This window comes from Aythya ferina (genome assembly GCF_964211825.1).
Source record: "Aythya ferina genome assembly, chromosome: 2".
Taxonomy (NCBI): domain Eukaryota; kingdom Metazoa; phylum Chordata; class Aves; order Anseriformes; family Anatidae; genus Aythya; species Aythya ferina.
This window is the reverse complement of record NC_140297.1, coordinates 81,418,676-81,432,648: the sequence shown is the minus strand read 5'-3', so window position 1 is coordinate 81,432,648 and position 13,973 is coordinate 81,418,676. Positions and strand designations below refer to the sequence as shown.

At 40.6% G+C, this 13,973-nt stretch overlaps 1 protein-coding gene across 1 annotated transcript; it reads right to left on the bottom strand.

The window, feature by feature from the left end:
• Positions 1 to 3,576: 3,576 nt before the first annotated feature.
• LOC311431031 (ovalbumin-related protein X-like) lies at positions 3,577 to 10,195 on the bottom strand (the record flags this gene model as incomplete). The annotated part of the gene is made up of 7 exons (XM_084508151.1): positions 3,577 to 5,238; positions 5,944 to 6,099; positions 6,323 to 6,465; positions 7,335 to 7,452; positions 8,304 to 8,432; positions 9,352 to 9,417; positions 10,028 to 10,195. 7 exons carry the CDS (start codon positions 10,193 to 10,195, stop codon positions 4,837 to 4,839), a joined length of 1,182 nt encoding a protein of 393 aa, XP_084364277.1. The 3' UTR covers positions 3,577 to 4,836.
• Positions 10,196 to 13,973: the final 3,778 nt, after the last annotated feature.

The window sequence follows — 13,973 nt, the reverse complement described above, 5'->3', positions numbered from 1 at the left end:
AGGTTACTGTTGCTGTTAGGTGATGTTTTCCTTTTTTTTGTTTTGGTTTGTTTGTTTTTGTTTGTTTTTCTGGTCACATGAATGGTTAATTTAAAGGAAGGTGCAGAAACATCAAAATCAGTCCACAGCAAGCCAAAACTTTGATCATGGTCAGCCATCAGCACAGAATCATCAGAATATAAGAGGTCATGCATAGTCCACTCATCAACTTTAGATCTTCCATGAAGACTAGTGAGATGAAGCACACCTTCCTATAGCTGAAATGCTTCCTGGAATAACTGATAATGGATTGCCCTGTCCAGTACAACTGTGTAATGTTCCACAAACACAAAAGGATGTATTTTGTCACATGTCCTTGTTTCGACAATGCTTGTCACAAGAAAGAGGTCAGGTAAGACTTCGCTGCCCTTTGCTCTGCCAGGCATTTCATTGTGGGCCTGTACCTAAACTAACAGATTCTTGGACATTTGATCTTTTCCAAAAGAATATGAAGTCCAGGTCAACTCACACACCAAAGTCTCTCATTCTATCACAAAAACCTATGCAGATAGAGATTTTGTTCTCCTCTATGCTTTCACTCTTTTGCCAGCAAGAAGGAATATATTGGTATTTTTGTGTGTTTTTCATGTCCAGGATGACTGCCAGAGATTTTTTAGCTAGTTGTGGTTGCAAACCTTGGCACTGTAGCTATCAGTGATGGTTTCTCTCTCAGTTGTTCTGTGGGATTATGTTGTTTCCCCAGACCAAAGAAAATGACGTGTCTGGTCAAACTGCTTTGGACATGAGCTCACAGCCCACCTGGCACCTTTCTGCAGCAGCACTGTGCCACTTTGAAGAGACTGAAATTGTTGCCTGCAGTGCTGCCTTTTTCCTTCACAGACGATGTCAAAAGTGTGTATTTCAGTGTTGGCAGCATGGAATTCTCCAGCGAAAGCACCTTCAGAAGGATCCTGTGATGGCCTTGGCCACAAGTATCTCACACCTACTCAATGCGTTTGCTTAATAGCAAGCACACAGTGTCCAGGGGCTGCTGTTACACCAATTCTGGTCTAGGCCACACAGCACCCCCTTTGTTGGTCACCACAGAGTATCCAAAATCCCTCGTCCGTTCCTCAAGTCCCTGGGATCAGCCAACAGCCAGGATGAAGCCATGGGTGGTCTTCCCTCACCAAGTCCTAGGGAGGCAGCGTGGTAACCAGGCCCTTACACCTGCTGTACATGAGCTGGCCACTGGCATCAGGGTCCGTCCCCTGCCTGTGTTACCATGCCTGTCACTTCAGCTTCTACCACTCACTGGAAGGCTGCCCAGCATGCTGGTTGTCTTGGAGTATCCTTCTAGAAATAATGGCATTTTTCTTTTGCACAAAATAGGATAAACTAATCTCTTGGATTGTTCCAGCACAGCTATCTTTCCATAAAGCCTTTCTCCTCTTTTTCTGACTGGTAGCCTCCTGAGATTCCTCATAATATTCCTGTCGTGTTTCCTGGCCCCTGCAGGAAAGGACTACTGTAGAAAAGAAGAAATTCCACTGTACAGGACTCAAAACCATCATGTTGCCATTGCAGACAAGAGCCTGGGGGTCCTGGTGGACACCAGGTTGACTTTAAGCCTGGAGGCAAGAAGGCACGGAAGGGATCTTACTCATCTGTATAAATGCTTGATGGGTGTGAGTAAAGAAGATGGAGCCAAACTTTCTCAGTGGTATCCAGTGGACCAGCAAGTGGGAATAGGCACAACTTGAAATACCATGCCTCATATCACTTCCCGTGTCTTTCCTGCCAACCCTTCTGTCAGGTGCTGCACAACAGTTCCTCAGAGAAACAGGGTCTTAATTCTTCAGAAAGCACAAAAGGCCAGTAGCCTGTTATTTAAGCAGAGACTACTGTGGCAGAAATTCCAGTAGCATCAGGTAGGTTTTCAAGATATATTTTTTTTAATTTATCTTTTTTAGTTAACATTTTTGAAGCATTCTAATACTGTTAAGATTTCAGCCTTTTTAAAAAACAGAAATACTCTTAGGTGTCTATTGGCATGAGAGCCACAACCAGGCCTGGGAATTGAAACCTGCCAGACTAAAGCACAGAGGTGCTCCAGCAGAGCACGGGGGTCCCTCAGTGCTCCAGGAACACCTGCACTCTGCTCAGCAAGCAAGGTAAAGCAGCTCAACCCGTTTCTCTGGGGCAAGGGAAGGGCTGCTTCTCCCAAATCTCCCCAGAACTTTGCAGAGCTTGGAGGCCACAGCAGGCATTCATCATCCCACCCATCAGGCCTGCCACCCCCTTTCATGAGGAACACTTTTAGCCTGACCTTTAAATATGTGTCTCCTACATGGTCAGTGATGGCCTGGGCCAGGGCCCAGCCATCAGTATTTTGTTGCAGTTGCTGAATTTACACTCTTTCCCGTCCTCTGTTTTCCTTCTTGAAAAAGGGCAAGCTTTGTACTTGTTTGTAAGCAAGCAACCTTCTTTTTTTTGTTTTTAATTTTCCCATTCTTTCATTTTGACCTTTGCTGTTGTTCTGGAAACATTGTAGGTCACTGAGGCATATCTTTGCCCTTCAAGCACTTTCCAGTTTAATAATCATGGAAAGGATAACTTGCAAATATAATCCTCGTCAGTGTTCGTATTGTTTACGTATATTGGCTTTTACATTGAGAAGATTGGATCAACTGCATCTGGCTATAAAAGATGAAAAAGGCAAATGCTTATGGTAAACACTGAGATGTTGAAATTTCTCTTCCCTTGCAACTGTTCATATCACTGCTTCCACTTCTAAAGAACAAAAAATAAAGCTTACTTGGTAAAATATTTGTTTTTACCACTGAGAAACAAATGGGTCTGTATTAAGCACATCCTGATAATATTCAAATAATGTAGCATCAGCTGTTTTTTTTTTTTTTTTTTTTCTACAGATCTGCTTTTATCACACCCCACTAATGTGGTAATGCTAATGTGGAAATAACCTATATTAATGGAAGAGTTCCTCTGCCCAAGACTCTGGACAGGGAAATTCTTTGCCTAACAGTTTTCGACCTATTTATTCTTATGCCTTTCAAGTTATATCATAGAATCATGGAATGGTTTAGGTTGGAAGGGACCTCAAAGATCATTTAACTCCAACCCACCTTCCACTAGACCAAGTTACTCAAAGCCCTATCTAACCTGGCCTTGAATCTGGCCACAGTTTTTCAGATGATTTCATCATCTAAAAGGGCAAAACTGCTGGAATAGTTGTTCCTTGAAATATTTTCCAAAGAAATTGTCAGAGCATCTTTAATACCTGTTGGAATTGCATAGAAAAATACACATGAATAAATCAGTATTCCATTGTGCTATTTCTTGTTAATCTGAAATACAGAGAGGAATAAAACGCAGGTTGTAGGACTTCATGGAGTTCTGCTTGAAGATCAGAACTCCTAAAAATTTCATAAATACCTAGGAAGCTTCAGATCTACACGCTTTATTCATTCTCAAAATACGATTTTGTAGTAGATTACATTTTACTCACAGCTGTTCAAATGTAATGGTATTTTTCAGTGTGTTGTTCATAAAGTTAATATCATTCACACAGCAAACATTCATAGTTCTCTTTTATTATGTTAACAAAAACAAAATCAGTTTTATGCATCAAAATCAAAAATGTGCGATTAGAATGAAAACATAATATCGAGCCAATAGATCCATATTTGCAGACGGTAATTTGCACATAGGAAGAGAAGACAGAAAATATTAGGATTCTCATATGTTTCTTAGAAGATGTGATCACAGGAACATAGAAGCCCAGATACATTCATGGAAAAATGTTGTGCTCCAGTTTTGAACTCCACCTGAGGGCTTTCTAGAGAATAAGTGAAGATTACTAGCTAAGAAAACTCAACAGAGACAGGGATAATTTTGAAACGTGTTTTCTTTCATATGACTCACATGGAGAAATCATATTCTTTTATAGCATCTGCAGGATTTTAGAAACACATACACAAACAGACAAACCACAATTTTCTCAAATTTGAAGTTTCTTCCAAAGTTTTAAACAAAAATTCAGACAGTTCTTTTGCCCAGTGGTTCTCACTAAGTTCTGAATTATGAGGATCACTTGGATCTCCATGGTTCAGGCTTTGAATCTACACTCTGTGAAAAGTAATAACTGTACCTATACAAAATTAGATCTAGTTCCATTTTCTGAAGCAGAAGGGAGACTCTTCATGACATTGGATAACCTCTGCAAGAAATTCAAAATTACATGAGGAATTCATGGTTAGAGGGCAACTCTGGTAACAGTGAACATGTACAACATTTCCCAATAGCTAAGTAAAAAACTTAAAATTTACATAGCCACCAGTCAATAACCTGCACACTAGAAACTTTTCCACAAACATCTCCTCCAGACCGGAGATCTCAAAGCCCACCTTTTAGGAGTGGCAACATGGGTTTGTCAGCAGGATTCTGTGGGGGATTGGGATGTCTACAGCCCATGGCTTTCTATATGATGGGATCCCAGTGACTTGGGGTCATGCCTGCAATTTGTTCCTTGAGTGAAAATCACTTGGCCCTTTCCTGGCTAATGAGTGCTTTCATTCTCACCTTCTTTTTGGCTCAGTCTTCACTTAGCTCAAGCCATTCTGTAACCAGTATGAGAAAAGAAGTAGTAACCATGTTTGCTGCTGTGTCTTCACCTGAGGGTATGTCTTTGCTACGGAAGCTTCCAAAATAGACATTTCTTAGATCAGGTTTTCCAGTTGGAGAAAATACTGAAGAGATAAGATTATGATACAATACTACAGTAAAGGGATTTCTTTCTGAGGGAAAGACATGTGTTATTTCCAGCTCTTTCTCTTGTTAGGGGGAACAATATCTACCAAAGTAGACAATGCTGTTGGTTGGGTTATGTTTGATCAAGAAGAGGAATGGGTGGTCAGCCCTAAACTCTTCAAACTCAGAGGAGTCCTTGATGTCTCCCATCACCCCTATTGAGCCTGCCACCTCCATGCCCTCTTCATTGACTTCCATGTACGCCCCATGCACAGCCTCAGACATCTTCAGGTTCTCTGCGGAAGAGATACCAGACAGGTTGGCTGAAGGGCTGAACAAGTCCGTCATTCCCAAGGACACTAAGACAGATGTGAGGTTATATTTTTCCTCAATCTTCATGCGAGGGAGGTACACTTTCACTACCCTCCTTTCCATCACACTGGGATTGGTCCACTGTGTCAGCTTTTCAAAGCTGATTTTGTTCTCAATCTGCAAAGAGAGGTAGCAAATGAAATACCTGCGATGACAATGCAACTTCTTCCCACCATTTATTTTAATCAAGAGTATCAACGTCATTCTAGTTTATCACTTGCTTCTCTAATACTACCTGTGTCACCGTCCCCTTTTCAGTTCCTTACCCATCTGACACATCCCCTTTTGTACAACTAATCTTGTGTCTGAGGTGGCACAACATAGCAGTCAGCTTGTGAAAAAAGATTGCAAAAAATGCCATGAAAATTTATATACAGTCAATAGTACCAAACAAAAAAGAACACTTACAAAACTTCTACAGTGTTCTGAGAGCATCTTATTTATAAAGTCTGATGAGGGTTTTTCAAATAAATCATAAGGGATTCCTGAACCTCATCAGTTCTAACAACATATACTCAACAGTTCATACAGGGGGATGGGTGAAATTACCTCTCAATGAAAAAAAAATCTGCCCATACATACATCACCTTCTGCAAGGTTACAACTTAACAACACTCCTTTACTTTATTTTGTTAGCTATGCTCTTTGTTCTTTCAGATTGAGTGCCAGGCCCTCCTAAGAGGCCAGTGTCTACCTGAGCACGTGCTAGCACCTGGGCAGCTGGTGTGCTCCCCTCATGGTGTCAGAGGACAGCACAAGCTCTGATGGCAGCCAGCTGCCACTGCACTGATAACTCCTGTGCTTCCCCTGACAGGGCCATACCTGCTCCAGGCCAGAAACCTCATCAGGCAACAACACCAACATGCTCAGCTCTCCGCTGGCATATGGAAGCTCCAGGATCTTCATTTTCTCCGCAGCTACCATGGCCACCTTAAACGTGCTGTTCTGAATCATCATTTGCACAGGCTTGCTGTCTTGCTGCAAAACAGAAGAAGCATAAGATGATGTGAGCAGGGAGCAATTTTCTCTTTAATTGAGTGTATGTGCAAGGCTTCAAAGGATGTGGGCTCGATCCTCAGGCCATGTCTCCATTTCATCTCTTGATAGTCGATGGCCACAGCGCATGGGGTCTGTGGCACGCAGCCTGCTGGCCGTGCGAGCTGACAGCTGTCCTGGCCACACGCTGTGCCTGTGCCCCTACCTTTGTCGTGCTGAAGGGCATTTCCCGAGTGTCTTCTTCCTTGAAGGCTCTCTTCCACATGCCTTTGAAGTAAATGGCATTAACGAGGACCAGCGCAGTATTGAGATCAACGGAGCTTGGTACCAGGAAGTCTTGGATGCGTCCTGTAAGAAGGAAGCAAGGCAGAGAGTGCTGAAACACACCTCCTCTGGTTTTCATGGGTGCCTGCAATGAAGGGCACGGGGCTGGAGGGAGCTTCTTTGAGGGGGTTTGTTTTTGTAGCCGTAGTCTTGCATTTTAGAGGTCAACCAACATGCTGTTACTTGAGCTGACTTTCTCCTCTTCAAATGACGGGGTGTGGAATTCAGATTCCTGAGGATGATTTAATACAAAACAACTTAGACTTGGACAGACATTTCTGCAAGAAGACAGGAAGGTTTGAGGATTCGTACACATCCCAGGAATATCTCAAATAAGTGCTTGGAAAAAGACTTGCACAGATAAGAAGGAACAGGAGAGGGAAGTAGGGAGACAGAAAATCTATATCCCACTGCTTCCTTCTCATGTGTCACTCTTATTTTTCCTCTCATCTGAGCCCTGATAAATATATGCACATGCCTTAATCATTCTTCTACTGCCACCACCCTAATGGCTGCATTACTTTCTTCCACGGAAGCCCATTTTTTACCCGCTCAGCACACACTTGTAAAATGATGCCGATATGTTAGGAAAGCTGGGGCTAGTCTTGCAAGAGTTACACTCTGCAGGCACAGAAACTGTGCATGCCCAGGCACCTCTGCTTTTGCATATATCTAAAATGCATTGCCACACAGGTGCAATATAGTCGTATTTTTCCATATTAATGGAAATATTAATTTTCCATATTAATCCATATTAACAGATATTTTCACAGGAAATATCCATTAATGGGGATGGAAAGAAGAAATTTCTCTTTTACTGTTTAGACTTTCCAGAAGTTGTTCAAGTACAGTCATAATGAGAAATTATATTTCAAACTCTTCTCTGACCTTACCCTCTGTCTGTTTTTCCACCCAGGAATTAATGAGCTGTCTGGCTTGATCTGATGCTTTTTTGAAGTTCACTGTTTCCAGACCTACTCTGTACAGTTTCTTCACACATTTTAAGTATATCTGTAAAGACAGCAGTTGTAGCCATCAAACCAGTCAGTTTGTAAAAAGACTATGATGGTGAAATAAAATACAGATAAACAGACTCAATTTTTGTAGTGATGCCATGGTTAGATTGTTCTCATTGCTTGTTTTCTGGACAAAATAGTTAAAACTGGGCCAGAAAAAAAGTTATTCTGATGCATGACATTTTCATATCTGACATTTTTATTACTTGACCAGTTAAGAGTATGTACTAGAAATGCAGAAATATTTTCTTGAAGAAAGCCTGATCCAAAATCAGCTTCAGGTCCATTGGAGAGTGTTTTGTTATCATTATGTCCACTCTTTCTTCTGAATTATTTTTCCTTATTTTTAAAGATAAGAAATTTATTTGATTTAGAATATTTGTATGCTTTATTTTGAAAATGTCAACTAAATGATTTAGACACTTCAAAAAGTTGTTTTTGAGGTGGGGTTTTCAAATGAAGAAACATACTGAAATCAAATTATTTCCTACATGGAAAAAATGAGAGGGAGGGAGGGAGAGAAGGAAAGAGGGAGGAAAAGAAGAGAAGGGAGGGAAGGGAGGGAAGAAGGAAGAGAAAGCTGTTACAATGAAAGGAATTTGTGGGGCAGGGAGAGGGAAATATTACATTCCCAATTAGTTTTCTTTATTAACTCCATTTATTTTTGAATAGGGTCATCTTTTTTTGGGAATTGCTACCCATGCAGGCTATTTTCAGGGGCAAAGGGAAAAGCTGGGGGAGTCCAGTGAGGAGTGTTGGATTAACAGATCCCCTATTCCAGGCAGTACTCCTGGATTGCAGATTTATGCAAGGCTTAGAAAGAAATCACTCTGAAGTGCAACTTACCGGTAGGATTGGGCACGACTTTTCAGCATAGAGTCTGTTGGCAAGGTAGACTGAATGATTGGCTTTTGGTGTAGTGATATCAGAGAGGAGTTCCTTGAATAGTATGTGGATGTTCATAGACTTGCCACACTGAGTTATTGATGAGAAAGAAAAAGAAAAAAAAAAAAAGTATAGATGTTAGCTTGCTTCACTAGAAAGACAGCTACTTATAATCACACATGAAAACACACAGTATTAGGACATTTGCAGACAAATGTATTGGAATATAAAAGCTCCGTGGGAGGGATGTTCTTTTAAGCAATTAATGATGTACAATTCATAGCATCTAGTGATAGTCAGACTAGGTTATAGCAATATATATATAGCAATTTCAGATGAATCTGAAACCACAAGCCTGAGGAGCAAAGTGATAATTGAAGAAAAATTCAGGTGTCTGATTACATTTGGTGAGTTGACCTGCATACAGTGTCTAGTTCCCTCCTTCTGCTTTCATTTTCATGGCAGCTTCATGCTGAAGCTGCAGGTAGGAGTAATGATAGGTGACAAGGGAGTTGGGAACTATCTTATAGGATAGTCTTATAGTATAGTCATTTAGTCTTCTTGTCCTTCAAGTCCAACCTTGTTTTTGGAGATCCAAAATGGATGGGGACAGGCCTAGGAGAATGACTCGTGTTATCTTTGCAGCTGCAGCAAATGAACATGGAGGAAAGCACACAGGTGTTTCACGTGCTGTCCCCCAGCAGCACCTGCAGGTGTGCAAGCTCTTATTAATCCAGGAAGGTAATGCATTCTTCCCTGTTCCATCACTTTTTTCTGGTGCAACATATGCAACCTACCTTATTTTTCTGATTTTTTGTTTGTTTGGTGTTTCTTGGGGGGGGGGGGAGAGGAGGGATTTTTTTTGAACAAACTTGAGTTTTCCACTTGCATGTCTTGGACTGAGAGAACTAGCTAAGATTTGGGAAGGGAATTGACCTATTTGAAGCACACCCAGAACAGTTTTATTTTCTATTCTCAGGAGAAAAATTTGAGAGAGAAATTAATGTACCTTAGGTTTCTGTACCTTGGTCTGAACGCTTCCTCCAAGTCCTGCAATGCTGTCAAAGTGAAGAACCTGCAATGGCAAGTAACAGCAGAAGAAATGAAGTATGCGAAGTCCACTCAGAGTCACTGCTATTTGTGTTTAAACTATGGGCTTGGAATAACTGGGTCTGACTAACACTGAGTCTCGTGTGAGCTTGAAATATTTTTTTTTTTTTTTTTTACTGCATGCACTACTTCAAAAATTTGTGAGTACGATCTTCAGCTTAGATCACTTATTTTCCAGTCTAGAAACCAGCTACATGCATACTTTATTTATAACTGTGACTCTTGCTTTCATCTTTTATATATTATAAATTGTCCATCCCATCTGGAAGGGGGCTAGTTTGTGAGATAATATAAACTGAGGAGATCTGCCTTAACCATTCTTCAAGACTTCTCCTTAATGGAAGTCATTCTTGCCCTACACAGTGAAAAGCAATGATAAGTGAAAAGTTAGTTCCCGATCCAAACATGGTTTGGTTGAATGGCTGAATGCCATTCTTCCACCCAAGTTTGAATCCAGTGGTAAATGTGATTATGGCTGGTCCTGCAACTTGAGAAGTCCCAAAGACGTTGATGGGTGATCTGTTGTTGTGTTGAACAGTATAAAAAGGAACTTGCATCTGTTTTATGTAACTTACCTTTTCCATCTGGTACTCAGTGTTGCCTCTGGCTCCCAGATAGACCATGGCCAAGGCTGCAATGATGCTCAGGGGGGAATACAAGATGTTCTCATTGGCATGGTGAACTTTAAGCTCATTGAATACATCAAAACAGAATTCTGCATTTGCTGCACTGATGGACCCCATTGTGAAATCAGAGTTATCTGAAACAAACAGAAATATGACTGTGTGCTGTTGATATGTGGCTTCAGAAAGAGATACTGGCTCATCATTCAAATACTATCTTGTTCTTGCCCATCTTGTTCATTTAAGCTCTGCTTTTTTTTGTTTGTTTGTGTTGTTTTGTTTTTTGAGAGGGAGAAAAAGCACATGCATATATGCCATAAATACAGGGTTTGGCTGTAAAGCTTGATGCACTATACAGCTGCATTAGTTCAATCAGATAAATGTCCTACCCATGCAAGTTAAGGTTACGCCTTCAGAGTATTTATTGAAATCTACAGTCATTCTCTTTCTTTCTTTTTGAGTCTGAGACCAAGAAAGCTGTATATTGTTTTTCTCTCTCTAGAATAGTTAAAGTTGGAGGAATAGCATATCCATGGTTTCGGGTACGTGTTCCACTATGTGACCTGAGAGGTGTCTTGTGTTAATGACTGTGGAACCACGGGCTGTGTGAATCATCTTACTCTACCTCACCCGAGTTCTCCACAGAGTGGGATTGAGAAAAAAATGCTTTAAGTCAAAAAAAAAAAAAAAAATCTTAAAAAGATAAAAGAACAGCTTTAATGTGACACCAGATTTTTGAACAAAACATAGAGGCATCCCTACTTAAACTATGGTGTACAAACACTGATTTTGCACACCTAAAACTATTTGACAGTCAAACAGTATAAAACATATTGACAAGGCAATTTAAAATTACTATATACACTTGTGTTTTTTTCCATATCTGTCTTATACCTACCTTAAAGTTCTTAAACATAATGTTCCTCTTTTTTTTTTTCTTTTTTCTTTTTTTTTTTTTTTTCATATAAAAGAATACAAATTAGAAGTTACACTTGGAGAAATACTTACCCCACAATCTTCAAAGAGGCACGTAATAATCCAGCTTGCCAGCTGAATCTACACAGATTCTCTGAGCTCTTGGTGATATATACAGTACCATTTGGGACACTCCCCCTGTTAGCCTTCAAAGAGTCATCCTTTGAGTTACTACCCTTCGTCACTGCTTTTTGATTCATTGCCCTTCAAACCATTGAGTAGACCAACATTAGACTGGTGCTATATTTGCAGCAAGCCAAACTTTAGTGAAGTATATTAGTGGAGTAAAACCTGATAAAATAATGGAATGATTCAAGCTTTTTCTGTATCTTACAAGGCTGTAACAAGGCAAGTGGAGTTCAAGTCTCAAAGCATGTTTTGTGTTATTCCTTTGAAGTTAAACATTAACTTGATTGAGACGTAGAGGTAACTAGAGACAAATGACTAATGAATTAAAAATAAGGAAAAGAGGAAAAACAGCGTTGCAAAGTTATTTAGCAAAGCATAATACATTTTTAATAAACTTAGCTATAAAACCAGAGTGAAAGATTCTCACGTTCAGATGAATCTAAGGATCCTAAAATATTATGAGAAAATAAGATGTAGTTATCATAGAGTCGTAGAATGGCTTGGGTTGGAAGGGACCCTAAAGGATCAGTTCCAGCTCCTGGAAAGGGACACCGGAGTTCATCATCAACGAACACTTGCAGCTAAAGCTGAGAAAAGACTGTTCTTCACTCCATTTTTCACTTGAAGTAAAACTGTATCAGATATAAGCCCAAGGCTATACAGCATACATGTGTGAGGAGAAAGCACATTTTGCTGAAAATTCATCCTGATGAAAAAAATCAGAGCAGCAGTGTTGAGATGAATTAGAAGACAGTGTAGGCATGGCAGAGGAAGAGATTTGAGGAACAGTCAAAAAGTGTCTGCTGCTTTATGAAGTCAGATCCCAGAGTATTCAGATATTCAGAAATAACCAGCCATTAGAATTTAAAGGATGATTGGAGGTCAGCTTTTAGTTTTCATTCTCCACAGGTCACAGAAACAAGGCCCGTTGTACGTGCATGGGCCATTCTCATATATCTTCTATACCTACCTTTTAACTATGACAGGTAAATAAACTACTGTCTGAAGGTACATTCATGGTCTGTTAGACAATTATAATGCACAATATCAAGTATAACTCAATTGTAAAAGGCTATTACTCTTTATTGAAAAAATAGACTAGATGAGCACTAAAGAAATGAATCCAGCCTCTGTAAAAGCCATGGGAGGGAATAATAGAAAACCCAAATTTTTACATATTAAGGCAGAGGTAGTTGCACCACTGGTGAAGGGGAAAGGAAGTCACTTTACCCTTTGTGGTGTGTTTTGTTTTGCTGGAGTTCAGGCATGTTTGTGCAGACCCTGATAACTGGGGTAGCTTTCAGTTTCTGAGCTCAGAATGAGCTTTTCATATGAAGATGTTATAGCAATCATGGGATGGGAAAATCTACAGACAGTAAGCGGTTTTCCTCCCATCTTGTTCAATGGTCTCTGTTCTATGGATTTAACTTTGTCCTGTCAAACTTTTCCTGCCTGAGAGCACAAGTTTTGTGTGGAAATAGCTGTAGTGCATAGTGTGTCTTCTCTTATGCTTCCATATTCACATTAGAATTCCAGCCACAGGTTATTCAAACATGTCTTCAAGGCTTCCTTGAGAGCTTTTCTGGGTACCTACACTCCTCTGTATGCTAGGTTTCAGTGTCTGTGTCCTCTGTGGGCATCTGTGGAGCATGCACCTGAAGGACACAACCAGCCCTGCACAGATGGCCAGTGTTTTCACCTCTGACTGATGTCCAAGATTTTCTGCACAAACATTTTGTTGCACCATCTCCTCTAGCATAGAGCATGAGAGTGTTTTTGACGTGTTCTCCCAGCCAGTATATTTGCCTTCTTTGCAAACTCTACCTCTGCAACAGAACAATCACTACAACAGTTTTGCACACACCTAGGATGAGCATCTGATAACGTACCATTTCCCTGTTTGTGAATGACACTAGGTTTCTTCATGTGAAAAACTATTTCATCAAGGCAGGCAAGATAGCTTAAAACACCTAAAGTAAATGAGAGGATGACGGAGATGAAGTTTGGTTCTACAAGTGGTCACAGACAGGGCAGAATACCTTCTCCAGAGAGTAGTCTACCACTACACAGGCTTGGATTTGTTTTGCATTTTTTCTACACTGAATGTTAGTGCAAAACTGGTTGCAGAAGCAGCCTGTGAGTAGCCAAAAATTTTGACCAGAATGGGCTATCCATGTGTAGTCACCAATGGACAAGTGCTTTTTTGTAACTTTAAACAGGGCATTGGGCCAGGGGAAGTCAGAGGTGCCTCCTGAAATGGAAAAGCTATGAGTGTAAGCAAGACAAACAGGTTAAACTCCATTCCGGATCTGTTTTTGTCCCAGGAAAGAGGTCAGCAAGGACTCTGATGCCCTTTCCTCTGTCAGGCAGTCCATTGTGGAGCTGCTCCTAAACCAGATCATAGGGTTTGCCTTTCTTTCCTAATGTTGGCTTCATCAAGGAGATATTAAGCAGCAGAAAAAGCAGCCCTTTCCAACCATTCAGATTTTCACATTTCATTTCCTGTGGTTGCTCAGCAGATACTGTGATGCGCTTGAGAGTAATGTTTGCTTATGCTTGGACTTGTTCATGCCATAACTTGGTCATCGGCGTCACACTTAGCAGAGGCTATTCTGGCATCTCTCAGTGGCCTTTAATGAACCAAGATGTGGCCAGAACAGCCCCATTTACAGGATTTCAGATGCTTTTTACTCTGTCATGGTATTTGTTGTGATGGAGATGATCAGCTCTCTGTTGCACACACACTGTCAGAGGCATCTGGTATTGGTGCTAGAACTTTGAAGTCAACCAGCCC